The sequence below is a fragment of the Psittacula echo genome (genome assembly GCF_963264785.1).
Source record: "Psittacula echo genome assembly, chromosome: 13".
In the NCBI taxonomy this organism is placed as follows: domain Eukaryota; kingdom Metazoa; phylum Chordata; class Aves; order Psittaciformes; family Psittacidae; genus Psittacula; species Psittacula echo.
Window position 1 is genome coordinate 1,744,375 of NC_137749.1, and position 27,513 is coordinate 1,771,887.

Below are 27,513 nucleotides of genomic sequence, written 5' to 3' on the forward strand. Positions count from 1 at the left end.
ATTAGATTCAACATCATCTCCCTCCGAGTGCGAGCTGGAGAACACAGTAATGACAAACCATCTTAAGAAAACCATTTTATTTCCTTTTTAATTCTTTTTTTTCCCCTTTTTTCCTGTAGTTCTGAAGTTTACAGATATGCTTTTATTTCCGATAAGAAAGCTTCACGGCAATAAAAATCACAATGCAGCTAGCAGAGCAGCTGAGCCAAGAGCCATAAATACCAGCACAGAAAACAATGGACAACCACCAATACTTCTATACAGGAACTATTATTTTAATGTCACATTTTGACAATTGTAAATGGTCTACAGAACGTACGTGGGCAAAAGGCAATAAGTGAGTCTTTTGAAACACTAGATGTATAATAAACAGCGCATTGTCAACATTTACATGATTCACATCAAATTGATGACATCCTAAATGTATTCCTTTTAAAGGATAGAAATTTTCTCAATAAAATATTACATTTCATTTAATACTCTGGTACAATACTTCATACATTGCAGGAAAAAAAATAAATGCAAGGTCTACTCCACCTAAAAAGAGGATCCTTTCTCATTAGTCTTTAGTACTGTAATAAAAACAAAAATCACAATAATGTCATAAATAAAGAGGCTGGAAATGATCATTAGGTTTCACTATTTGAAAGGGAGAAATTAAAAAATTAATTTGAAATAATGAAGTTATGGGTAGGAAATCAAAACCTGACAACACATCCTAGTACCAGCTGTGATTTTGCTCTCATCCCTACAACGAAAAAGGAGACAGGTTTTATAACTTCGTTAGCTGTATCCGAGTTAATCGTGTTTCAAACACAGGTCTGAAGAGGAAAAAGTAGAGTTTGGTCAGGATTAATAGGAGAACCAATCAGTTCTAACAACAGTTAGCTGAAATTAAAGTGTATGCTATAAAACATTCAGCAAATGAAGTCTGCAGCAAATTCATGCTGGCATAAATTATTGTGCCGTAGGAGTTGGGTTAAAGTTTCCCTTGTGGTATAAAGTCTCCAGCAGAACACTTCAGAACTGCATCCCTTTTCCACTGACACAGCAAAAGGTTGAAATCAATGCTTAAAAATGTATTCTCTAACAACTCACTAGAAATACCTGAAACCCACATTCACTCATCTCTCCTGAACCAAAGGCCACTGCTCTCTCTTGCTTCTTCTGCCATAAACCCCAACCACTGTTTAAAATAATTTACAAAAATGCTTTAAGAATCACCCCCTCCTGCTGGTGCATGAAAGATTCTATTTTGCAAGGTCTCCCCTTTGGTATTCAGCAGGGCCCAACACACCAGTTAAGAGAGGGGAAGTTATTTACAGCCTCTCAGATTCTGTTCCCTCCTCACTGACATTCTCCCACCATATGCTCCCCAGGATTAATACACATTCTGCAGTAAGAATTCCCTGGTTCCAAGAAAAAATAAGAAGAAAACAACAAAAATCCTACAGAGGCAGGTCCTAAACAGCTAAAATGAGGTTTTTAGAGGCAACTTTATGTTGGCCAGATAAGTGATTGCTGCTTCTACAGGTCAATCTTTAAAGACACATCACATTAACTGAGTTCATAACAGAGTTCAGATTCATTCGGGATCCTTCTCTCGTTTCTCTTGACTTTCCCCCTGACTCTTCAGTTTGGTGCACACCACCTCCAAACATGACCACGTTCCACCTTGCTGTAACATATGAAGGGCAGCATTTGTCTAACTGTACAAAGTTTTAGACAAATATTTAATTGCTGTCAATTGCTCTATACAAATACCAACACTTACAACTGATCCCTGCTCAGCAGGAGGATGCTGAGGGACAGAACAGGAGGCAGGTGATGTACAATAGGCATCTCACTACCTAATGAATAGATTTCTCTCTCATCATGACTGGAAACTGTAGATCTAGCAAGGGCTCAAGTATTTATGGCTAGAGTATAAGGCTATGGCATTAAAACATGTATTATGGTATGCTGGTGACAGGAGTTCCAAAGAAAACCCAAAGCCTCAAAGACAAAAAGGACAATAGGCAAAGTAACAAAATTCTGCTTAGCGTTAAAGAAGCACCTTCATTCAGTTCAAACAAAGTGTTCCAATATTTGATTTTGCAAAGCACTCTCAGGAACAGGCAATGTAATCTCCCACTTCACCTTTCACAAAGCTGCATTAATTACATTCCAGGCTTCAGCATCATTTCATTAGTAAGGCCAATCACGCAGTTCCATTGGCCCTGCACACAGCAGCTGAATGCAGTGTTCACCATCTGCATCTGCTGTATGAAAATGGCAATAATTGCTTAACGCCACTTGAGTCACAGAACTTCCCCAGAAACACGGGGAAAAGGTGTTGGTAAGACATCACTGGTACCTGCTCCCAGGGACCAATCCTGCCATTAACACACACCCGTGGCTGCTCATGGCTTTGAAGGGAGCTTCTGGTCCAGATAATTGGACAGAGCAAACAAAGGAACCCAATTAAACAGCAGCGTAACAGCAGTTCTTGGTTCTAGAGGCTCTAGAAGAGGACTGTGCCTCACTGACAACAATCAGAAGTGGTTTCAGATGCACATGAGTTCTAGCAAAGTCAATGCAGCTCTGAAAGGCACTTCAGGTACAGCAGTAACCAACTCCTGCCTGACGGAAGGATCCACAACAAGCCTGCTGGCCCTGCTATCCAGGCTGCCCTTTCCAACTAAGGCAATTTCAGTGGGTCCCTTGCTTCCACACATTACTTCCCCCCCACAGCTTTAACTGAGCCATTCAAACAAGCATAAGGCCATACTAAAAACCAGAAGGCTCAAGAGCTTCCACCTCCCCAGAAGAGGGGGAAGAGGGTTACCTCACACTAAGGTAACAGCCTGCACAGTGGGTTACTTGTTTCACTCTTTTAAATAGGCTGTGAAGGCATCAACATGCAATACCTTAACTCTATAAGTTCAATCTCCTGCTTAACAGATGAACACAGACACATGAACACAGACAGTGTCCTCCCAGACTGCCAGGCCACAGTGTCCTTTGAGAGGTACAGTCAATGTCTATTTTGGATAGAGATCATGGAAAAGAAATCTTGTTTGATGTAGAGGCTACCTTGCATTACTCAAAACCAGCCCATCCAGCCACTCAGCTAAGTCGTAATCAAAGTCATCAGTCATCACAAAAAGCACCTTCATATCGGTAACTGCTCACTCCTATGAAACTCAGTCTGAGTTTGAAATGTATTAGGACTAATTTTCTCATGTAGCTGATTCTAGTCATGCTGGTGATCCACTGTTTTCAAACAATCAAGTATTGTTCCCATCAGTATTTTACATTATTGGAACGGATTTATCCATACCATTGCTCTCCCACCACCCCACCCCACCCCCCAAAAAAAGAAATCAAAATACATCCCACAACTGCTCAAATAAGGAAAAACCCCAACTAACAGCCATACAGTGAAACAAAGACACTAGTTAAAAAACAAATGGATGCCAGTCCAACAGTCTGTGGGATTCAAAACTGACTCTACAAAGTAGGTGTCTACATTGTAGAAGGATTTCCTTTTATTTGGAAAATGAGCAATTGTAAATCAGGTATTGGAGAGAAGAGAGATCAACAATCTTTAGATGGTCTGAAGTTTTGCCTACTGTTGAAGGATTAAAACCGTAAATAAAAAGGTACCAAGCCCTCAGAGTTCACCGTTCATGCGAAGCTTCTTCCGTCTCTTTCTTGACCTTTTTGAAAACTATATTCATTTCTGGGAAAGGAAGAGAGAAGAAAAAGATTATTTAGGGAAAGAAAGCAGCAGATATTTCTTAGTTTGACATGATACAGAAGGGCTCAAGACAGCCTTAAATTCAACTGAAAGTCTCAAACTGTGCTTATGAAGTGTGCGATACCTTGGCAGTAGAAGATGAGGCTGCGTATAAACTTGGAGAAGGTCCCCGGACTAAATGGGTGAATCACACTCACAGTTATCAAATGGAAAAGGGAAAACAGGGCTTTAAAAACACAGGGGGGAGATGATAAAAGGCTTTAGATTAGAATCTAAATGAAATTAATTACTAAAGCCACTTTAAATTTAAAGGTTTTCCTTCGTGTATTCACAGCCCATTAACTGAAGTATCAGATAAACTTACTAGCTAATAACCTATACATAATATTCCGTTGTCTAATTGCAAGAACCAAATTATAACAGATATTTAAAATGTAATAAAGAGGATCTACACATTTCTCTCCCAGCAAAAGGATTTCATTTTTACTTGTATGACAACAACGCTACACCAACTGCTCACACCACACAAGCACAGCAGTAACTGCTCATCACATCTTTTATGAGGCTGAGCATGAGATTAAGTGTTCTCTGGATCTCCTTAAACACACACAGATCTTTACCATCAAGCAGATCACTTTTAAAAGACGTGGAAACTTCCGACTGTAGCTGCTACTCATCTTTTGCCAGCATGCAGAACTTCAATCTCCTGAACAATAAAGACTTCCAACTCATTTCACTGGTGAGCCACAAGGACAGAAGCCAAATTTCACATTGTTTTGAAAGGGTAGACATAGATGCAACTCAATTAAAATGAGCTTCTGAAATTTAAATGCCCCATTGGATTACATGCATTTTGGGAATTAGAAAGTCCTTTCTATAGTTCTTCTCATAGTTTGATTTTGGGTACATTTTCTCCAAACACCACAAGCCCAGTCTGGATTCCATTCACTCCTGAACATCCACCCGTACCTGTCTTTGCATGGAAGTCTCTGTACATCTTCTCATCTGAAACTCTTCTGCTGTTGCATCAGCCCCACATTTTCATATACTCTAGCACTATCTTCTCTCATTCTGAAACAAAATAAGTGTTTACAGTCCAAAGGATCTAGTGTGAGAAAACCATATTTATACACACAATTTAATTCAGTGACAATTTGGCTTGCTCAATTTAAGAGCAAAGCACAGGGCAACTGTCTAGGGCAGATTTTGTGGTAACTCATTCACATTTGAAGTCCCAAATGGTTACTGCCTAAGTTCTGAACTGTACTAACAAGAGAAGTGAACTTACTCTGGACACGCTGGGGTTGGGGTACAGGGTAGAAGAGGGCTCTGATCCCCACTTGTCTGGTCCGATAAAGAATATTTAATGTTTGTGTATTCATGACCTTTTCTCTTACTCTTCTGTGAAGCAAAGCACAACAAAAAGCCAGGTTTTGGATTACTGGTAGAAAACAGTCACGAAAGCAGCACAGAAATTACACGTGTAACTAAACATGTATGGGTTTAGAAGAAAGGTTTGTCTATGAGGACGAGAGAGCTCAGTTCTGTAGATAACATACACAAATGGGTAAGACATAAAGGCTGGATTTAGCTCCTGGTTACAAGACCTGAAAAGCCTCACTTTTCACTACTATCCTTTCCACCATCTCCAGCAGTTTACACCAACCCTATGAACTCATATGCAATCTTCATCTTACTTGGCAGAAGAAACCACACTTCATTCTTTAATAGACAGTACCAGCCAGTGGGCTTCCCACTGACCTTATTTCCAGCTTGGAGATGTGTCCAAATGAGTAACAACATTGTTTGCAAGATCTCTAATAAAATAACATCTTAGCCCATTAGGTTCGATATAAAAAGAACCCAAGCTGTTATTTGTATTCTGCAGCATATGTTCCAAGCTGCAGCCAATTGTGCTGGCATGCAGCTAAAGATACTGGAGGCTCCAGCAAGCAAAGCTACATTAGGGAAGGAAGGGGATATGGCTTTTTCCTTTTCAAGATGAACATCCACAGCACATGCAGATATTGAAACCTGCACAGAAATTAAAACCTCACTTTAAAGTTTCACAGGGTATTGGGTTTGAGGGGTTTTCTTGTGGAGTTTGTTGTTTGGGGGGGGTTGGTTTGGTTTTCTAAATGCTTGAACAAGTCCTAAATAACTGGCCTGGATCAACCTCACAGCAGAGGCTGTCAGAGCCTTTGGGGAGTTCTGGCTGCTCAGCTTCACTAAGAACGCTCCGTGCAGCAATGTAGGTTGAAGTTTTTCCAAGGCACCCTTCTGAGATTGCTCAACACCTGCTCAACTTCTTCTGTTCTCTTACTGAACTTCCCCCCCATCTCAGGCTCCTGCTTACTCCTGACAAATCACTTTCCTACCTACTGCCAGGACAGATCAATTGCCTGGAAGGTTAATGCTGAAAAATAAGATTAAAGCCAATGGAAAGGTTCAAACTCTGCTGCATTCTAATGTTATGGCATACCAAACCCCAATATTCTGAAGCCCAAAACTAGGGCTTGATCGCCATCCACCACACTAAACTGCTGACCAGCAATTCAAGTTACAGCTGTACTGTACAGGAAAAGCAATTAAAAGGATCTATCTGGGTCTATTACTTAAACTGATCTAAACAGATAAAACAAGCCAAGAAAAAGTAGATATCTGGCTTTTCTTCCTCCTAATTCACCTGTAATGATCCTTTCTAAATCAGAATCACCGCAATGTGGTAAGAACTACTTGTTTCTGAGATGACAGAGAATATAACGTTTCTCCAGGGGGGAAAAATCATAAATAAACCAAATTCACTTTGCTTTACTTCTCCACTTGTCAGAAGACAGGCAACATTTAACACAACACCTAAGTGTGAGATCTTGATGCTCTCAGCATGGCAAAGCAGGAAGGAACGCTTGCAGAGGAGGGACATTTTTCTGCTGAATACAAACAAGAAGCAGGCAGATCTATCTGAACAGATGCAGCTGCTCACAAATCCACTTCTTCAGTCCAGCTGGTTGTAAGTCCTGCGTGACAATGGCTAGCTAATGTGACCACCTGATTCCTTATCAGAGCTGGCTTGTGTTCATCCAGACAGAAGAGCAGACAGGAACATGACCTCATACGGTTTCCTATAAAGGTCCTAATCACTTCACCAGTTTCTATTCCCAACTTCCACTGTTTGCAACTGTAATTAAAGCAAGCATAGAGAAGAAGGTTCCAGAAGTTAAAGTTTCTCTAAACACAGCATTTCATTCTCAAACTACCTTACTGGGATGAAATTCAAGCACTCTACCACTCGGCCAGGGTTTTTTCTGCTCTATCAAAGCATGCCTTGGAGCATCCCCAGTTCACCATGTTTTTTTTCAGGACATTAGCTCCCATAGTGACCACAAAGCTTTGCTTCTGTCTGAGAAGTTCTATACTGTTTTATCCCTACAGCTGCCACCAGCCCTAGCTATAGGTCAAGACCTCCTGAAGTAAAACAAAGGTCCACTTCCAGTTTCTTTTTATACCTGTGCCTTCTGAGCTAGTAATGGAATAGAGGATGAAACACAACTGAGCCTCATCACTACAGGAGAAATACAGTGCTCCACTTAATATCAAAATACTACTCAAAACCTATTACAATGATCAAGAGAGAGTTCCAGATCTACTCTGCAAATGGCAGCAGCAGAAAGAGACCCTATTCAACAAGCTGAGGATACTTGCGTAATTATACACAGATATGAGGCAGCTCCTCAGAGCAAAATGAGACAACAAAAGCAGGAAAAAAGTACACCTGAGGGATTACTTGTTCTTCATTTTGTGTCTAATCACCATCAGAGCACACAACAGCTGTCCTGAGGAGAGGAATAAAGCCTCTATCCTCTCTGCTGAGCAGAGCATCCACATCACGCAGGCAAATATCAGATCAGCTCTGCCACACTCCAAAGCAGGCAGAAGCCACACAAGAGTGGCTTCTCTTGGAGAGTGCCAAACCCGAGCTGGCACACTCCATCTCTAAAGAGGGATTGTATCACACATCCGGCACTGTGCTAACCATGCAGCTCCCCACATCTGCCTCATCAGTTGTGTGTCTTCATCTCTCAAGCAGCAAGCCAGCTGCAGAAGGAAAGACACTGAAATTGTGGAACAAAGATAAAAGTCCCAGATGACCACAGAATGAAAAGCAACAGCGAGCAGAAAGCCGGTTTTTATTACAAAATGAAGTCACTTCTGTAAAACTGTAGGATTTGAGTGCAAAGACATACTTAAAACAGGAAGAGTGACCCAAAGGTCTTGGGGCTGTCACCACATATTCCAAAGCTTTTCTCACCTTACCGCACCAAGTCACTCCTCTGCTTTTTGTTGGACCCGGTACTACTGCAAGATCACCACATTCATTCTTTAACATTACAGTTCAATATACTTATGCCTTCCTAAAAAACATGTACTTGAAGACTCTGAAATTGGCATTAGAGTGTCTAGCAGCTGAATTTGATTATCATACTTTAGAAATACAGTCAATATTCAAAACCTCTGTGAAACACAACAGAACACAAGGTTCTGTACTGAGTAACAGAGCCTTATCTTTTGTTGTTCTTGCATAGAAAACTAGATAACATTAAGAGAATTTGAGAGCTGGAGTGCAGGGAATGGAGGACAGGATCCCACACACGCTAGCATTTTCATGGTAGGTTCCAATTTTCTTCCTCTGCCAGTGGTCAAACACACTGGTTTCATTTTATTGTTTTCACTAATTCCACTTAATAGTTTAGGTAATTCTTAAGCATAATGAATTGAAATACAGGCTAACTTCTCTGAACAGGGTGAACAGGTTACAGACCCAGCCTTGTCGCGATGCATTAGTTACCCACAGACAGCAGTCATGCCTCCAAAAGTCACAGGCAGCAGATGAGCAACCCTGCTCCCTGTTGAAATGCTAACATGCTCCTATGGAGTGTTTTACTCAGGACAAATGTACCTGCTCCTCCTCGATTCTGCGCTGTAGCGTTTCAATGTAGTGCTGTACTGCCATGTAAATAAACCTGTACTGTGCTTCTGTCTGAACCATTCCTGACCGCTGTGATCTCACCATCTGAATGGTCTTTGGAACATCAATATCACAGTCCACACCTAGGAAGAATCATCATAAGGTTAAGAAAAGTAAGACAAACTTTGTCTTTGGAGGAGAGATTGGTCTCATTTTCCAGCAGAACGTACCTTTTTCTCTGATTATGTCAATAAGAATATCAATCACAATGAACGTTCCTGTTCGCCCAATCCCAGCACTGGAAAAAGGAAGAAAAGAAGTTAACTGGTTTGCTCTTTCTGAACAGACAATGAAACACCAGTACAACTCAGAGGCTAATACTAATAGACATTATACTTCCAAATTATAGCCAGAATCAAGCTATGTGACAGAGCTAAAAGTAACTAGAGACCCAAGCAACTTGACGTGGAAGAGACAGAAGTCATGAGAGCACTGCTGTACCTCAGCCTTTATTAACATCCTTGAATCAGAAAAAGCCTACAGGGTCAGATCTAACATTTTCTTGCCTTGTAAGAAGTATTTAATTTATAAGCCAAGACTGAGGAGAAAGCACTCACAAGAGGTGGGATGGGATACTAGTATATTTCCACAATCCTGCACCCAAAATGTATGGAGTCAAGACTGGAACCACCTTCTCATACAAGACCAGAAATCCTTATTCATACAGACTTTGTGTTTTGCAAAATACAAAGCAGAAAGAGAAGAAAAAGAGGGAAAAATAAAAGGATCCAACTCCACAAGGCAGAGAGTAGTAGCAGAAGAGGCACAGTGCATCACCATACCTGCAGTGGACCACAACTGGTCCTGCATCAGAAATGCTCTCCTGCTTATGGTGCACCTCCTCTAGAAAGTCTAGTACACCACCAGGGTCACTCGGGACTCCATGATCAGGCCAAGTCCTGAAGTGATATTGCCAGACTGTTCTCTCTGTGTTCCCCTGGAAGGAAGATGCCAATACGTGAAAACAAAACCCTTCACATCAAAATCCAGCTAAAAGCATCTCTGTGGCAAAGCTGAGTCAGATCAGACGGTGGCATATCCAGCCTGCTGCTCAGTATTCCCAGCATCTCAACTGTCTTAAAGGAGGGAACAAGCCAGAGTTCTTCCTGGCCTGACAAGTCAATCACATCACCTGCTTCCTCAGCTCCCTCTTTCTCATGCAGTTGTTTCCAAGAACATTTCCACCTTCACCTTTAAAAGCCATGATAAAGGTCTGTCTGAGGGTGACCAACAGCGAGGGACCTTCATCTGTCATACTCCTCATTCATACCTAGTGACACCAACCTTACATACTTCTCCACACTCGGCTCCATCCCATAGACACTCCAATCTAATACATCCTGCTGATTTTCTTCCTATACAATTTGCTTTGCACCCTGAACCAAACTGTTCCTTAACAAGAAAGTGCTATTTCCACACTAGTTAACTGTCTCCTTCCTCATCTTTTGTATTCCTTAAGTCTTCTTTCTACATACTGGACCAACACAGAACCATTTTCTTCTAGCACAATCACCTCCATGAAAGGGAGCAAATGTTAAGCTAGACTTAAATGCAACTACTTTAAAGCATCGTCTCTCTCTCCAGATTTCCCCAAAGCTCTGCAGCCATGCATCTTCTGCCAAGAAGTGCTTAGGTTTAAGAATCTTCAATTATCCCAAGGACAAAGAGATAGAACTAAACCTGGAGCTTCAAAGAAAGACAGGGGTCAATTCATTAATCTCTCAGTGCTTTTATTGATTCCAACGAAACAGTCTGTTTCTGCAATTTTCCTGGTGCTCTTCAACCTCAGCTCACAGGACAGAGTTACTGACATACTTACCTGCCCAACTTTGGAAAGCTTAAGTTCTCTTAGTGTGTAATCGTGTGCTGCACTCTCCTTAACATTCCTGACACGCATAACTCCGTACTCCTTTAGGGAATATTCATCAGGCCAGTACTTGACGCACTTACTCTGCAAGATTAAAGAAGGAATTGGTAAGAAGAAGGGCTGGTTCATAAACTGGACAACAAAGAACATTCCAGAAGCTTTCATTTCTAAATGCAGAGAGGACAATTCCTAGCACCAATTGGACAGCTAGCTGACAAGGTATATTTTAGGTGGACGTTTCTCTTCCCCACAAACACCAGATGATGTCGGACAAACAGGAACAGGCAATGTCCTCATTTAGAGCTTTAGTTATCATCTTAACTACCTGTTTTGCCTTGACAGTTTGAAAGCCTGGAGATTAAAACCCTGTTATTTGTATCTCCACCCAACTACAGGTTTCAACTACTGACTTTCCAATGCAGGGCTGTAGTTTTACAGGCTAGTCTACAATCCAAAGCCAACAGGCTGTGAAATAAATTCAAGTCAAAGATATAAGCCATTTTTTTAGCAGAAATGAAACCTGGATGCTTGCTTTTCCATCACTTAGAGCAGAAAGAGCTAACATAGCTCTCTAATTCTATTACCAATCACCAAAGCAACAAAGACTTGCTCTCTGTGGCAGCAGGCTGAAGCCTCATGTGTCTGTAGCTTCTGAAATGTAGAGCTTTTGGTGTGCTATGCCTCTCTGAAGATTATCTTTGGACAGGGATAGATTCCGTCCACCAAGGAATGGATTCACCTATTGCTACCTTGATGTGGTTCTTGTGACAGCTCAGGAAAGAGCAACTCCTGTTAGGCTGTGAATGCAATACCAGTCTACAAGGGATCAAATCAGGTACTATAGTGTGTACCTAGATGCAGCTTCCAGCAAATGCAGACCAAACATAGAGTACTACAGAGAAACATTTCCTATTTGCAGCTACTACTGTATATTGATAAGAAAACATGGCAACAAGTTCCTTCTGCCAACACAAGACAGAGCAAGAGATGATTGAACACATGCTTTCCAGCCTACTTAGGCAACAAGATGCTCTTCTGTTACTTTTGCCCTTCTTTCCCTGTCATCTCCAAAAGGGTAGAAGCTAAAAGACGCTGATCTCGGCGTATGCCAGCAGAACTTGCAGTCTCAATACAGACCTCTGAACACAAGAGCAGTTGGTGTAGCAAGTCTGAACAGCAACACACAGTGTTAAAATAAGCTTTAGCCTGATGGAGGGATGTGTGTATTATTGGCTCTATGGACTGCGTCCAGAACACCACCATTTTAATTTGTAAGTATTTGTTGCTCCTACAGTGCATTTTAAGGCATATTCAGAACTCTCTGCAGATCTGAGAGCTTTCATGGTTCCTCACTTCCTTAGGCAATGTGCTCTTGAAGTCATCTCTGATGCAGAGGTTTGTCCCCTTCCTGCAGATCTGAAAGCATCTTGGCTCAAGATAAAAAAAGCTTTTGTTTTATATCAGGACTCTTATTTGCAATTCTTGAAGAAGTGAAGTAAGTATCAAGAAAACAAAGAAGAGTAAGAGAAAACCAAATCAATGCACGCAGCACTGATCAAAAACAGACATCAAAATGTCTGCAGAGCCCAGACAACTGGCTTTGCAAAACTTGGAAAGAAGCACGGAGAAGCTGCAGAGGAGCACAGGCCATCCACGGGCTATTAAATAAAACTACATAAGGTTTATTCAAGTCAACTCTCCTAAAACACCATCGTGATTTATTGCTCTTCTTCCAAGGGGCAGAGCAGCAACATGGTTTGTAGAAAACCACAGGCACTTCCCTGAATGATTTTAGAATATACAAAGCTAAAAGTTAATCAGACAACCCTTACAAAAGGGAGGCCTGATGATCTGCTAGGAGCATACCCTCAATTCCCACAGGCACCAATAAAAAGGATGCTCAGCACTTTCCAAGCGCACCAGGTTTCAGCAATACATCAATATAACCAGGACAGTTTGGTCCTTATTGTGTTCAGATGTCATGACTTTTCCCAAGGCCAGTTTGAGAGTTAGTTTTTACCTTTCCTCTTTCAACTTCTTTTGTTGTCATAACAATAACTCGAGAATTCTCCTGGAACACCATCCTCCAGAAGTCATTCACTGTATTCTGTAGGCAACCTTGAGTAGCAATGTAGCTCTTTTTTGGCTTTGAGTTGTTGCACTTGGTTTCAAACTCAGGCTAAAGGAAAAGAATCATTTAACAAACGGTTACAAAACTAACCTGGATTTAGGTGAGTATATTATAGAGCAGACATGGGCTGTGCCCACAAGGCTCCTGTAGGTAGGATTATACTTACCATAATAATATTAGCATTGATATAGTCTGAAACAGGCTCATTCGGATCACCATCATGTAGAACAACTCTGGTATGATCAACTGGAAGAATATAAGTGAACGTTAAGGACTTGCATCCTACAGCTGTGAACACACAGCTACTTTCAAATATCCCACAGACAGGCTATTAAGTTATCAAACTCAGTACATGACTGGCTGGAATATTCAACCTTTCCTCTTTTGCCATTTCTTAATACAAGTGGCCATAACAGCTCCAAATAGGTGTACCTGCCCCCTCGTAACTCACGAGTACATGGACAGTCAAGCACTAAGTCAAGGCAAATGGCCCCTGGTTTGTCACATGCAGTTTTGCACCATAAATTAATCCTCTTAGATTTAAACATTCCAGTTAGCTGAGAAACAGTTTAGGGATGTGATGCTTTTAACTGAAAGCTGAAGATAAGAATAATATTTGGGAAATATCAATATCTACAAAGTGCAAGTGTCTGAACACAAATTGCATGGGCTGATACCAACAACATCAGAGGGGGAATTATCACTAACGAGAAGAAAAAGCACAGCGGTGCTTAATTAACCCTGTATTTATGAGCTAAGGAAATAAAGCATAGAAGCAGAGCAGGCTTACACGGGAACCAAAGAAATCAATACTTACAGGGTAAAATGTTTTTGTATCTATTTTTGTTTTTGTTCTCCTGGCGCTGACCTTCTTTACGACTATAGAGAAGTTTGCATTCTTGCTGCTGCAGAGTCTAAAGGAACACAGCACAAATAACTGGGATTAATAACAACAGTAGGGACTGTTTCAGCATCGTTATAGCAATCCTTTCGCACAAAAAGGATGAGACTTATAATGCCAGAGAAAGAGGGAGAGGTGCTGCATTTCATTGTGACTTAGTACACAATTGCTTCTAATGTGTATAAGAAACAAGGAGTGAGAGTGACAAGGAAGCTGTTTTCCACCTAATAATTACAAACACCTATGAATTCAAAGCTGCCTTCAATCAAACTATAACCAGCAAGTCCTCATGATACTGTGGCCATCTTCAAGGCACTCTAGATAAAACAGACAACACAAGCAGCATACTACAGAGCAGGTCTAACATATTTACCTCTAGGTCTTCCTCACCAAGCATAAAATTCAGGAGTACCACTGCATTTCTCCTTTTTGCTGAATCAGGCAGGTATGGAGGCAAAACATGTCCACTGAACTGGCATTAGCCTTAGTAACAGTAAAGTTTAGTATCTAAAGCAATCAAAATATGGCCAGATTCCAAAGGAGTAAGGCACTTTGTGATCCAGTGCTTCTCTGCCTGACCTGTGCTGGATTCCTTTAGGCCTTAGCAGCCTTCTTCATCTCCTTCAGCTGCAGCAAGTCTGCAGTAACACTGCTAGGAAGCCCCCAAAACAAGTCCCTGAGATTTCAAAAGCTGTGTTACATTAACACCACACGAGCAGATCCCCACCAGCTGCAGCCAGACACACTGCAGACAGCCAAGAGGAGGAAGGAGCATACGGAAAACTCAAAGCACATCAACACAATGAACTGCATTTAAATACCAAGCACACTGAAGAGTCCTTCAGCAGTTAGAAGAATATTAGGAAGATGTTCTTCTTTACTCCCCAAAACAAAAGTCCACATAGGGATGCTAGTGTTTTGAGACAGGTAAAACGCTGATGTACAGCCCACCACCACAGCCACATAACCCCTTTAACTGCTCTCATTATCCTCTCTTACCAATACAAAGCCATTTCACTGAACCAGTACAGAATTCTGCAGACTTTCTCGTATTACCCCATTGGGGAAGGAGGGGTAAGCATCAGGTAACTACAAACAGGGTTATCCACAAATCAGCCTAGTGCAGACACAATAAACCCGCATGGGGATGGCTCCTGTTGGCAAGGAGCTAATTCCTCAGTGTCTGGTTCACAATCAACATGACAGGGACAACAGCAATTCCACACTTCACAGCCATGCTGCTTAGTAGCAAATCTCCCCCCTTGTAATTGAAGCTGGAGGGACCAGAATCTGTGTCTTTGTTCCAAGTTTTAATCCCCTAAGCAGTACTGGCTTGACTAAAAGGAACACTCAGGGTTTGGAAGCTGCTCTTCTTAGAGAAATTGCTTTTACTTTAAAGCTTGGGCACGTCAGGCATATTTGCTCACTTCTATTTCAGTCTCTGTTGTTGCTACCACCCCACTTAGTGACCTTGGACAATTAGGCTCATCTTAAAGACATGGAAACCAAAGAACAAAAGCAATGTAGGGGAGCTGTGAAGCAAAGGACGGAAAATATATCCCCATAATGCACTACTTGCTCGTACTAGTGATGGATGGAACAACACTTTGCACTAAGCTCCCCCCTTGCCCTCTGCAAGAGTCTTTTAAGTGCTATTATCACAGAGCACCGTGACCTAATATTACACTTGTGAGTCTCAGGCAAGTGAAACACCAACAGAAAGAACCAAAAGCTGAACTTTGCCTGCAGGTTAAAACATGGAAACAATGAAGTGAGTGGAAACCACAGCTTCAAACACAGCATCACCTCATACAGTTAATTGTTATTGCTTTGAGCATCCCTGAGGAGAGATTCATGAGCAGCAGCAACTTCTAACGAGCCCATGAAGAGATGTACACAATGCAACAACAAATCTGAAACACAGGACTCGATTTCACTCCACCACCCAAGTTTTAAGCTCACCAAACAGCCATTTTCAGAAGCAAAAACCTCACAAGGACTGTCAGCATTTCTGTCTAGTGGTTCAAGGGACACGAGGTACTTAAGTGTGCCTGAAGACAAGTACCATCTGGACTGTCAATGCAAACAGCATAGACAGAGATCCACGGACAACCTGAATGCTGGATCCTGCCTCCTGCCACCAAGGCTGACAGCTATCACCTACCTGAAGCGAAGGAAGGCACAACGCAAACTGCCAGAGATTGCTTCATCCCCAGAAACACAGTGGGAAAGAACAAGGTTTAGTGCTGCCCCCAGCAACAGCAGCGAAGGGAAAGAGAAGTAGAATGTTTCATGGATAAAACCTTTCATTCCTTACATCACTTTCCCTGTAAGACTTCTGGCTTGCTGGCAAATACTGTTCTTCAGGAAAGTCACAAGGCAAGAGAACGCCTTCTAAAGACCAACCAATAAATCCATTACAAGACAAATTTATTCAACAAAGAGCAGAGGGTCAGGATAGCAGCTGTAAATGTCGAGTAATAGTCCTGTCATGTTGTGACAGATCAACAATCCATTCCTAAAGTGCACCACACCAGAGTGCTTCCCTCAAGGAGAAACAAAAACCAAACCAACCACGAACATGAATTCACAGGCAGGCAGCACCAACGACAAGAAGGACAGGTCAACAGGGCACCGTTTCCTTCTTGTGCCCTCCAAGTAAGAGTAAGGTGTGCTTAGAGACTCCAGGGAAGCCAACAGAGACCTCTGCTTGCCTAACTTGTATGTTCAGTTTAAACCACGTAGGTTTACGGTTCTTGGTTTGAACTCCGCAAGAGAAGCAATTCAAAGGCTGAGGGCAGTTTACCTCCAGGGGCTATTCAGAAGCCATAGGTGAGAACTGCTCCGCAGGGGATCCACCACTCTGCTGCTGGGTAAAACAGAGCCCTAAGTCCTCAGCAGTGCCCCGAGCAGCCTCTGCTGGGTTGCTTCCCCCTCCAAGGTGGGATTCTGACCATTCCACAGTCCTGGCTCAAGGACTGTTCCCCCACACTGGGCACAGGGAAGAGAGAGCAGAAAGCTCAATCCTCATTCAATTCTATCATCTTCCCACTGCCACGACCTTTCCATCCACACTCCTAGTGAAATGTGTTACCTCCTTGGTAATCTTTTGCTTTTCCTGGGTTTCTGTTTCTCCTCCTGACAATTTCAGATCAGACTGAACAGTGCATTCAGCTAATGAATACGTCTGATCATAAAGAGAGTGTCTTCAATAATGGTTGCTTTGAAAATCTGTCATTATTCAAGAAGTTTCTCAAAATAGCACTCCGCAAGCAGAACCAGCCTCTCCGACAAAGAGCAGGACTTGCCAGTTTCCTGTTGCCATCTGCTGGTGGAGTTCCAGACTCCACGGAGCTGTTCTCAGGTGTATGGGGTATAAACCAGCCCATTATATTTCAGACAGTTCTAAGGTTTTGGCTATGACCATCACATGAAAGCAGCTGTAAAGGGACTCCAGTTGTCAGAGGAGGGTTGGGACCCAGGCTAGGCTCAAGTAGTTTGGAATATGACAGCTGATGCTCTTATCTTTGGTCTACTTAAGAAACTAACCATTCCAGCTGTATTTTCTTTCAAACATAAGTAGCTCCCTGAAATCATTAGGACTTCAAAGAAGGGGAGAGCTGGGCCAGCACAGCTGTGTTAGACACGAGAGGTGCACGGATAAGACAGAGGGAAAGGCAATGAGACTTTCTGGGAGGGAAATGGAATTTTGGCTGCAGGCAGAAATGAAGCACCAGAACAGAACACAAATTAACCTCCAACAGTCCAAGCAATGCATATAATCAATGTGGCTTCATCTCAGAGCTTGCTACCACTTCACAAGTTTTAAGATCTCTCAAAATGGCTACCCAAAAGCCACAAACTGAAGGGCAAGAGCATATATCTGAGAAATCACAGTGAAGTTTCCTGAAAGCAGGTACCCAACCTCCTGAACAGAGTGCAAACAGAAACATCTCTGCACCAGGACATGCAACAGAAACCACAGTGCAATTCCCTTCATATGCACCCAACATAATACACCCAACATATTCCAGCTGCATAGACACTGCTACTGTACTGGTACCTGAGTCACCAAGACTGAAGTAGGTTCAGAATTACTCCTTTGCCTCCAGAAACATTAATCCAGCCTACAGACTTCCTCCTGTCCACCTGAAGAATAGGAACACAGGAATGAACCTGTGTTCAGGACTAATTGTCCTGGTGGGCCAGATATAGTCGCACATAAGGCTCCCTCATGATGGGGGAGATATTCAGGAGGGATTGTGCAAGGTACGGAACAAAGAGCATTGAAGAACACAGTTAGCTCTCAGACTCAGGGAAAAAAGGCAAATATTTAATCCACAAAAGTGGAACTGGTAAAATTTTAACACACACTGTACCTGACACAGGAAAGGAGCAAGAACAGGGATCTGAAGGGATGGGGGGAGATAAGGAAGGGCCAGGAAGGCAGTAACAAACACAACTTTTATTAGCATAAAGATTTAATGTTGTAAGACTTGGAATATGGTGAAGTACCTCAAATTCTTCCCAGAAGCCCTGCTTGACTTTATCTGTAGTCTCTGCCAGCTTACTTAGCTCTCGCACTCTGCTCTCGATCTCCGCAGCATTAATACGGGTGGTATTCAGTGGCTGAGAGGGATACAAACAGGTGTGACAAACGGCAACTGGGAGAAGACAGGTAAAACACAAATCTCCTACACCAAGTGTATTTTGTATAGGCAATTCTGGGATGCAGGCATCTATTTGGACTTCAGAACATCAAAGTTCAATGAAGGGCAGTTGAGAGGAGAGAGGAAGGGAGCAGGGAACAGCTGCTTTTAGATAGTCTCATGGTTGTTCTTCAGTCCATTAAGTCATCTCATTTCTGGACTCATCCTGCAATCCCTGTGGACCGCAATGAAACCAAGACAAGTTCTGCATACATCAGACACACAAGACTATCCCTTCACAGGAAGGTAAGAAATTGTTCTCATTTAAAAGACTGACTTTGTCATCTGGTTTCGTGAAGTTTAGTTCTTCATTTTTGCTTTAGGAAAGAAACAAAATGATGTCTCACAGAATGGAGGGAAACCTCTGCACTTCAGTACATTATGAAGGTAACAAGTTTAGTGGGGTCTCCTCAGCTCACTCACCTGCTTGAGTTGCAACACTGTGCCCAAAGTTTCTACCATGGGGTTCTTCTTGTAATGTTCCACCAGATCTGTCAGAGAGTCAAATTTCTCCCCTCCACCAACATCGTATTTTAGATCCTTGAAAAAGAGATGCTCATCAAAATAAACACACTTCCCTCAGTGACATCTACACTAACATCACCTTTAGGCTATGCCATGTATGAGAAATTATCTTTGAAGGAGAACCTCGTAAAATCCTTCTGCTGAGAGATGGTAGAGCCTTACTAAAAAGAAACCCAGTTGCACTAGGGGGGACACATCACCCTTTTTGTCATCTAACTGACAATCATTTCATCTGCCTTTCCAGGAGACATGATTCCTTCTGACCTGAGCTTCACTCGGCTCCACCAGGCTTCCCAAGCTACATGATTAGAATCCAGGAGACAGCCTTGGAAATCAATTCAAATTCCTATCATTGGGTCCTGAAAGGCTGCTATTGATTGGCACCATCCCTATTTCAAGGAAGCAATGCTCAGTTATTTTCCTCATTGTCATAAATGGTACTTGTAGTTAACTGCAAATCAAAGAGGTTTCCTGGGGAAATAAAATATTCTGGCAGTTGAGCTTTTACAGTGCTGGGAGACCATTTCTACCTCTGAGCTATTTCTGTTACTGCATTTTAGTTGTTTTTAAGCAATGAAGTAGTTGCACAGTCTTTTAGGATAACGGAAGAAAAAGAAAATGACAAAAATCTGTGATTTATTATTCTTTTAAACCCATGAGCGTGTATGAAAATACCAAAATACTACAATTTAATAATACTTCAGCGAAGAGCTACCCTCCATTAAACTGAAGATTTACAGATTGAAAAGCGTTCCTTGGATTCAATACTCAAAATTTGTCTGTCATCATCAGGTGCACCTACAAAACCTGACAGGAGGAAGACGTATATTTGGATGGATCTCTATTTGCCCAATTACTTCTATTTTCCTATAATTCATCCAGTAGACTTTCACTTGTTTAAGACCCACAAATATGAAAGGCTCCATCAGCAGAGGATTTTAGACAGACTACTGATGCAATCAAAACCAAATCTATTAGAAGGTACTTGACAGCACAGTCTATTGTGACATGATCCAGCCAGACAAGCAGTCAAAAGAAATAAAACACTAATATAATTCTGATGCTATCAAATGAGTCAATTTGATCACACAGATGATACAGAACACACACGGTACCAGGGGGAAAGGGGGATGTACTCAGCTCTCTGTGCTGAAGTGCAACATGGCCCTCCTGTTAGAATAAACCCACTGCCCGTGGAAGCAGCCCTGTTCAAGAAGCTTGTGCTTCATCATACCTGGCAGTGAATCATGACATGTGTCACTTTAGATTTCCCATCATTACTCTCTCCTTTATCATCTCCTGTCCGGACAGAAAGAACAAAGTCCCCAGGGTGGCTTTGACTCTCACGCACAAGAAAGCTTCCATGTTTTCCTTTTTCTGTTAATAGTTTTTCAGCTTCTCTTCCAGAGAGATGCCCATGAAACCACCTTTAAATAAAGATATAGACAGGTACCCTACTTGTCATTCCAGCCATGGCTGAATCAGCTTGTTCTACATATTGAAAGTAAATGCTTATGTACACTGAACAACAGTGGCCAGGTCTGCAGAAAGCCTCAGTTTCTAAAAATAAGAAGTAAAATAAGCCTCAGAAATGTACATACACACCAGTGATTACAGAAGCACTTCAAAGCAAACACTTCCATAGGCACTGAAATTTGCATCTCATGCAGGCTTCAAATGAAGCTTTGATTTGGATCCTTTACAGCAACCCAAATGATTCCCTGGTGTCCAATAAGCACGAGCTTACTCTGCAACCTTTTCCTCAGTCAAAGCATTAATTCCTCTAACTTCCTTCATGAAGACACACTTTCCTGATAAACCTGTGGGAGTTTAGCATCTTCGAGACCTTACCCTTCCATCATATCAGGAAGTGAACAGGATAATCACATCAATCCCATAATAAAACATTCTCCCATTAAGAATAAAGGGAACCATGCCCTCTTTTTTTAGTATCACACCAGGAAGAATGCTGAAGAAAACAGGTTCTGAGGCTCAGATTGCTTTACCTTTAGTCATGTTTATTAGGCTACTTTGCAAGTAACCTCAGTAAAATCAGTGGGACCACTTTTAGTACAGGACAGCAAAGAGAAGCCACCCTTTCATCAAATGAAGCTGACTGCAGCATTAACAGGGATAAACATGCATTTATTAAGTAAATGGGCACTGAGGTTTTCACCAGCATTTCTCTGACCTTTCAGATGTCGGATCAGCACAGTTCAGTGGGTATTTCAACTCTATCACATCTCCATTCTTTTCCTTGAGCTGCCCATGATGTTCCATGTAATACTGGACTAACTCAGCCAATGTAGCAAACTTCTCTCCTCCATAGAGGTCATAGTAGTCTCCCGTGTTCTGGATCTTGATGTGGGTGACAGCTCCAGTTCGTCTAATATTTGAAACAGAGGAAAACAACCCCACAAGTCAGCTGATTTCCAATCAATCACTTTATATTTAGTGTTCTATTGTCCGAGTTAGAGGAATCCATACTTACATTTACATCACTTCCCAACTGAAACATTGCAGAATAGCTAAGCTAGTGCACTTCTGAAGGGTGCTTCAGCCACGTTCCAGTGGCTTGCAAGAAGGGGAAGCGTCTGTCCAACAGTCAGGAAGAACAGGGGAAACACTCTATAACAAAGGGCTCCTCAAAGCCAGGGTAAGCTCTGCAGCTTCACCATCTCCAATAGAAATACCTCAGCCCCCAGGAGCTGCACACACAAGTACATGGGGTGGAGGGGTGAGGAGAATTCAGCATTCTCAGACACCCGTCACAGCTTGTTTGCTCCTTTCCCTAGTACTTAACACTAAGATCTCTCTTTCAGTAAGCACTTGCCTTTGCCAAATGTTATATTAACATGTCTAATATTTATGAAGAACAGCCCCTTTTGTTCAACCAGGTCCATTATCTCAGAGGTATCCAAGCAGCACCATTCTTATCACCAATCCCACTTTTCCCTTGTGCTTTATCTACTTCCTCTTGCCATCCCCATCACTATACACACAGTCTCAGGGGACAAGAGTTCCAAGAGGCCTATTTTGGAAGCTGAAATAGCACTGCAGCTGTCCTTAAAACCTTGCTGACTCTAAGAAGGGAGCCTTGGACAGCATTTCCTTGCATGAGCTACTTTCAGATACCAAATAGATTTTTAAAGGGCTAAAAGCAATGCTATTATGAATGTTACTATGAATCCCCTTAGCTTTTCTGCTTGTCTAGAGACTCAGAAGTGACTACTCAAGTTGGGTAAAAGTATTTGAGCGCCTTTGAAGGGAGAACAGGAGAAAAAGAGGAGAAAAGGGAACAATGGACTAACAAGTGATCCATGCATTCCTTCACCTCTTACAAGGAGTTCACTTACAACTCTTTCCCAAAGAACAGCATTAAAGACCCTTCCCATCTGGGGAGAAAGACAAAAGCCATTTAAACTTACCTAACAGAGAGTGTGAAGTCCCCTGGGTTACTTTTGCTGGGCCGTGCCAAAAAGCTGCCATCCACTCCTCTTGTTAACAGCAGGTTTTCTGCCTCCACACCAGTAATGTTTGGATGAAACCATCTATTAGAGGTTAAAAATAAAGAGTGTTAATAAACAGGAGATCTTGTGGTCCTCAGAGTTTGACTTCCACAACAAGACTCAACAGAACGATCCAACAGCTTCAAAACCAGGAAGCACTGAATTTTGTTCCTAAATTAAGAAGGAAGTATAAATTATTCATTTCATATTGCATTGCAATTTGATGTATTGGTAAGAGATGCTTTGTAAGAGCTATACCTAGACATACTCAAACTGCTTGGATTAAAACAGTATCAGAGGTGCACAATGTAGAGACCACAATCCTACATTTTTCTTACACCAGGAAGACAAGACACACAAAGAAACTGGAAGACAACCAGGCAAAACACTTAAAAATAAGACATCCAAAGTGACACCTGACAGCATTTTAAAGGTTAAAAATGTAACAAAACCTCATGTTTTAGGGCACAGGGTGACCACCAGCTGGTAGTGGTCAGGAAGGAACTTCACTTGGGGACAAGCTGCTCAGCTCTGCCCAGTCTTCTCCCACCTTCCTCAGCAGAACGTGGTGCTGGCAGCTGCCAGATTTGCCTCCCGACTACCATGGCAATTTCTCTGGTCTGAATATATCCCACTTAAATACAAGCACCCAGGAATCTCATATTGATATTCACCACCCACAAAGAGCCTTCGGAATGACTAATATAGAGTCCTGCCAAGGGAGAGCTCTATATGGGCTATAGCCAAGAAGCTCCATGTCCCCACCTATGCCATTAACTTTTGAGACTTATTCTTAGCCATTCAGTTGACACATCTGTGTTTTCTCTTATCTGTGACCCAGGATTTTTAGTGCACTCTCGCAGTGCTAAACTACATCTGTGTGTTCCGGGTGAAAGGAGTTTTTAATAAGGCATGATATTAGGAGTCAAGAAAGCCAACAAAACCCAAACCACCAGCCAGGGACAGAGATGTGAACACAGTGACTAAACACTGCTTTAGTGGCTTTGTCAGACTTGTATCTGGCAAGTAAAGGATCATCTTTATTCTCCCAAGTTGCCATAAATCAGACACTGGGCAGGACACAAGTGGAAATGCACATTTGTATCTGCAGCAAGAACAGAGGCTGCTCCTCTTTGTACATGAAGTTCTTAGTTTCCCTGAAGTAAAACAAAACATTATGGCAAAAGACTCCAGAACTCATCATGGATACAGGAGTGCTATAGCTAGAAAAGGAAAAAAGGAATATAATTCCTGGTTATTCCCAACACTTCATGCTAAACTGCTAAATCAGCAAAATATGCAAGCGCATGTCTAAATTTAGGGTTATTACTTTGCTTGTTTCAGCAATTCCTTCTGTACTGAGGGGCTGACAATTGTCCCAGCAAGGCTTTATCCAACCTGCTCTCTTCAGACACAGATGCTCATGGAAACGTTCTGGAGAGCTTGAGAGACTCTAGAATATCCAAACCCCCAGCAAGTCATTCAAATGGGAATTAGGATTACTTCTGCACCAATTCCATTCTAGAAGTAAGTCATTCTTCTGGTTAATCTTGCTTTTTTCCTAGCTGAGGGTATTTTGCTTACACCAAGAAAGTCTAGTGAGTGCTACCATACCTTTAGCTGCAGAACAACAAAAACCAACCAAACCTGGGCAGCATGGGTCATGGAAAAAACTAGTAAAATATCCTTCCAAGCTATTAGAGCAAATGGGAAGTGGATTAGTAAATACTGCTACATTTATTTAATGACTATTCAAAGGTCAAGGAAAGTTCTGGTTTGATGCAGTCTCACAAAAGACACTGCACAAGCATCGGTACCCAGGATGAACTGAACGTGAAATAATGCATTTCAGAACACAGCAGGTTGGTCTGCAGAAGCTGGTAACACACTCAACAAGCTTCCACCCCTAAAATCGCACTTCCATTAGGAGAAAATAAATCCCAATCAAATGTAAAGCACAGCAGCATTTTGAACCGTTTATAAGCTTTCTAAATACATACACAATTCGAGAGACACCTTTATATGGTTTTAATCCTAAAATCAACATACAAAGAAGAAGTTATTGGAATCAGCTCTGCAGATTTATTACATGGAAACATTCCAGAAGCTTTAATTAATATAATACCTTCTGTACCTTACCCTAAACCCTCCTGCATCTGGATGTAACTGCACATGAATTGTTAAAGTGTAAAAATACCAATTTAATGAACAGAAGGGACCAGAAATAACTTGTGCTTAAAGGAGAGACTAAAAAGGTGAGAAGTTGCTTAAAAACATCCCTACTGAAGGTGGCAGAAAGCAAGTGCAGCAAAAGCAAAGCTACACCTGGGAGACGGATGGAGTTCGCTGCGCTTTATGTAACTTCTGTTCTGGCGGTAACTTGCACTCCTGCTCTCTCATCTCTGTATTTTTGGCTTTGAGTAGGAAGATGCATTTGTCAGGCACCCCAAATAGAAAAATGGGGGTGTCGGTGATCTCTGTGAAATGGTTCCGGCCCGGTGATGAAGATCCCTCCATTTGAAGTGCTGCCACCACATGTGTTCGTTTGAACCTTGCTGCCTCCATCTCTTCCAAAACCGGAGCAGAGAGCACAGGGACTGCGGGCACAGACACACGTAACATAACCCCAGGGAGGACTTTTGCTTCTGCTTCCTTTTATAGGGATGGAATGCATTTTAGGCTTCTTTTTCCTCCTTTCCTTCTCCCCTCTCTGTTGTGAGCAGGTGCAGGGGCTGTCCCAAGCAAAGGGCATCACAGCCAATAAATATAATGAAGAAAGTAACACAAGGCAGACTCAAGCCCACGCTCTGATTAAACTGACTGTCCTCACTATGTGAGCAATATTCTGGTTTTGGGGGCTCAGCAGCTTACTGTAAACTAATCCGGGACTGGGAAGGGTAAGATGAAAAGGCTGGCAGAAAAGCAACCAGTGACATAGCAGGGCTCTCATTTACAAAACGAAAGGGATATCAGCTAAGCAAGAAACCTTTGGATGAAAATTAATACCTGGTAGGAAATAGAGGTGTGCTACAATGACCTCTGTTTGGGTAGCACAGTCCAGGAAAGATGAGGATCCGTGTTTATAAGTCACACGTTGCCAGCCTATTTCTCTCTTCCCAAACCAAAGAGAGAAAAGCCAAAATCAATACATTTTTCCATGCTGCGCTTGGGCTTTCCTAATCACCTTTCAAGAGCAGGAGACATTAAATCATTTCTGAGTCTCAGATTAAACCAGTTCTGAGTCTCAGCTGTCACAACCATAGCATAAAGGGAGGCGGTGACTGGTAGTTTAATTACCTCTATTTATAGGCTCATCAATTTCTATTTCTCATCTTCTGCATCCTCCCTCACAAGATACAATCTAAAGCTTGGAGCAGAACATGAGGATCACTCCCAACAAGGAGGATGTCACGACTGTTTCCAAAAGGTAACGTCCAACTTGCTCCCATACGTGAAGACCCAACACACTCTCCACACGCTTCAGGAGACCCCAAAGCCAACTCAACTATAAATGGCCACAACCAAGCCAGAGAGCTTCACCATCTTAAGCAGAACAAGAATAAGGACAACCCAATGTCAAAGAAGTTCTGCTTGAATACGTAGTAAAGAGACGCATCAAATGTGGGTGCTGAGGCGCTGGCCCAGGGTGCCCAGAGAAGCTGTGGCTGCCCCATCCCTGGCAGTGTTCAAGGCCAGGTTGGACACAGGGGCTTGGAGCAAGCTGCTCCAGTGGAAGGTGTCCCTGCCCGTGGAGGGGTTGGAGCTGGAGGAGCACTCTATGGTTCTATGAAACTTCTGAATAGGTATGTTAAATGAGAATATAAACATCTTCTTCCTTTCTATGACACTATTTCCTCTCTAGCCTAACATTTACCTTAACCTTTCAGCCCAAAAAATGCCTGCTAGTACTACACAAACAATCAGAACGTGTCAAGGACAATGAGAACCCACAACAAAGAAGCAAATTCAATTGTTCATCACCCAGACTTTGCAGCACCACAAGGTTCTGAAGCTGGACCAAAGGCTGCTGCTGAATCAGGCACCTGGCTCAGGTCAGCTCACAAACACTCAGTGCAAAGCTGGCTCACGGTTTAGCTTCATAACGTCACCCGGGCTGGGCTGAGCACAGCGCCTCGGCCCGGCTCCGGGGGTGGGCTGCGAGCCGGGTGGGCTGCCGCTGGATAAAACTCACCTCCGGGCTCCGGTTCAAGCGCGCACGCGAGCGCAAGGAGCCCGGCCTGAACCCCGCCAGGAACCAACGCTATTGCGGCAGCTCCGGCCTCCGCATGGGGGTCGGCGGAGCCCGAAGCCATCCGGCCCCCCTACCCCGCCAGGCCCCCAACCACCCCGGGGAGGCACCCTCCATCGCGCCGGGCCTCCCGGGGAGGGCGCGCTGGGCAGGAACGGGGCGAGCCAGGCCCCAGGCTGAGCGGGGCCGAGGCAGCGGGTGAAGCTCGGCGGGAGCAGGGACACCGCGCCGCGGGCGCGGGGCACAGACGCGGTTGCGGGGAGCGGGGTGGCGGCTGCCCCCGCGCCGCAGCCACAGAGCGCGGGAGGCCCTGCCTGGCCCAGCGGGGTAAAGGCCCGGCGCAGCGGCCCCCCAGGGGGGAGCACGGAGGGGCCGGGTCCCTGCACACCCCGAGGGCAGTCCGCCCCTGCCCGCCCCCCCCACATCCCCGGCCGGGCCCGGCGCCGCTCGCTCCCGCCTCACCTCCGCGATGTCATTGTCTCCGGTGGCAGCGGCGGGTCGCCCGGCCGCCCCCCCCCAACGGCCGCCTCTCACATGGGGGTTCCGGTCCCCGGCGCGGGCCGCGGCCTACGGGCGCCCTGCAGGGAGCGTGAACAACGGCCGCCTCAGGCCCCGGAGGAGCGCGGCGCGGCCCGCCCTGCGTCACCTGCCCGCAACGTCATCGGTCTGCGACCACGTTCCGCCCCTCGCGTCAAAACGGGCGGGGCGGGAGCTGCCGGGCCCCTCCCTCGGTCCGTTCTGGTGCGCTGGAGAGGGCCTCGGCGGTGCCGGCCACGGGAGTAGCGTAACCCGTGTAACCGGGCAGGGCGGGGGTTGGTGCGGAGCTTTGTCTCTACCTCGCCCGGAGCTGGAGG

The 27,513-nt window shown here is 43.5% G+C and overlaps 1 protein-coding gene across 7 annotated transcripts; it reads right to left on the reverse strand.

Annotated features, from left to right (window-relative positions):
* Positions 1-251: 251 nt before the first annotated feature.
* Positions 252-27,381, reverse strand: PTPN11 (protein tyrosine phosphatase non-receptor type 11). 7 transcript variants are annotated; one of them, XR_013957933.1, is made up of 16 exons: positions 27,122-27,381; positions 22,330-22,452; positions 21,093-21,287; positions 20,136-20,328; positions 18,800-18,916; positions 18,183-18,296; positions 13,584-13,680; positions 12,933-13,012; positions 12,656-12,814; positions 10,588-10,719; positions 9,551-9,705; positions 8,939-9,006; positions 8,700-8,851; positions 5,031-5,143; positions 4,363-4,813; positions 252-3,724 (listed from the first exon to the last, which is right to left on the reverse strand). XR_013957933.1 is itself a non-coding variant. In XM_080628670.1 (16 exons), the coding sequence occupies exons 1-15, from the start codon at positions 27,133-27,135 to the stop codon at positions 4,744-4,746; spliced, it is 1,782 nt and encodes a 593-aa protein (XP_080484796.1). In that variant the 5' UTR covers positions 27,136-27,381; the 3' UTR covers positions 252-3,724; positions 4,712-4,743. The 7 variants fall into 7 exon arrangements, 4 of the variants coding, with proteins under 4 accessions (XP_080484796.1, XP_080484795.1, XP_080484794.1 ...); XR_013957934.1 differs by having other exon boundaries at positions 252-3,968; XR_013957935.1 differs by having other exon boundaries at positions 3,867-4,813.
* Positions 27,382-27,513: the final 132 nt, after the last annotated feature.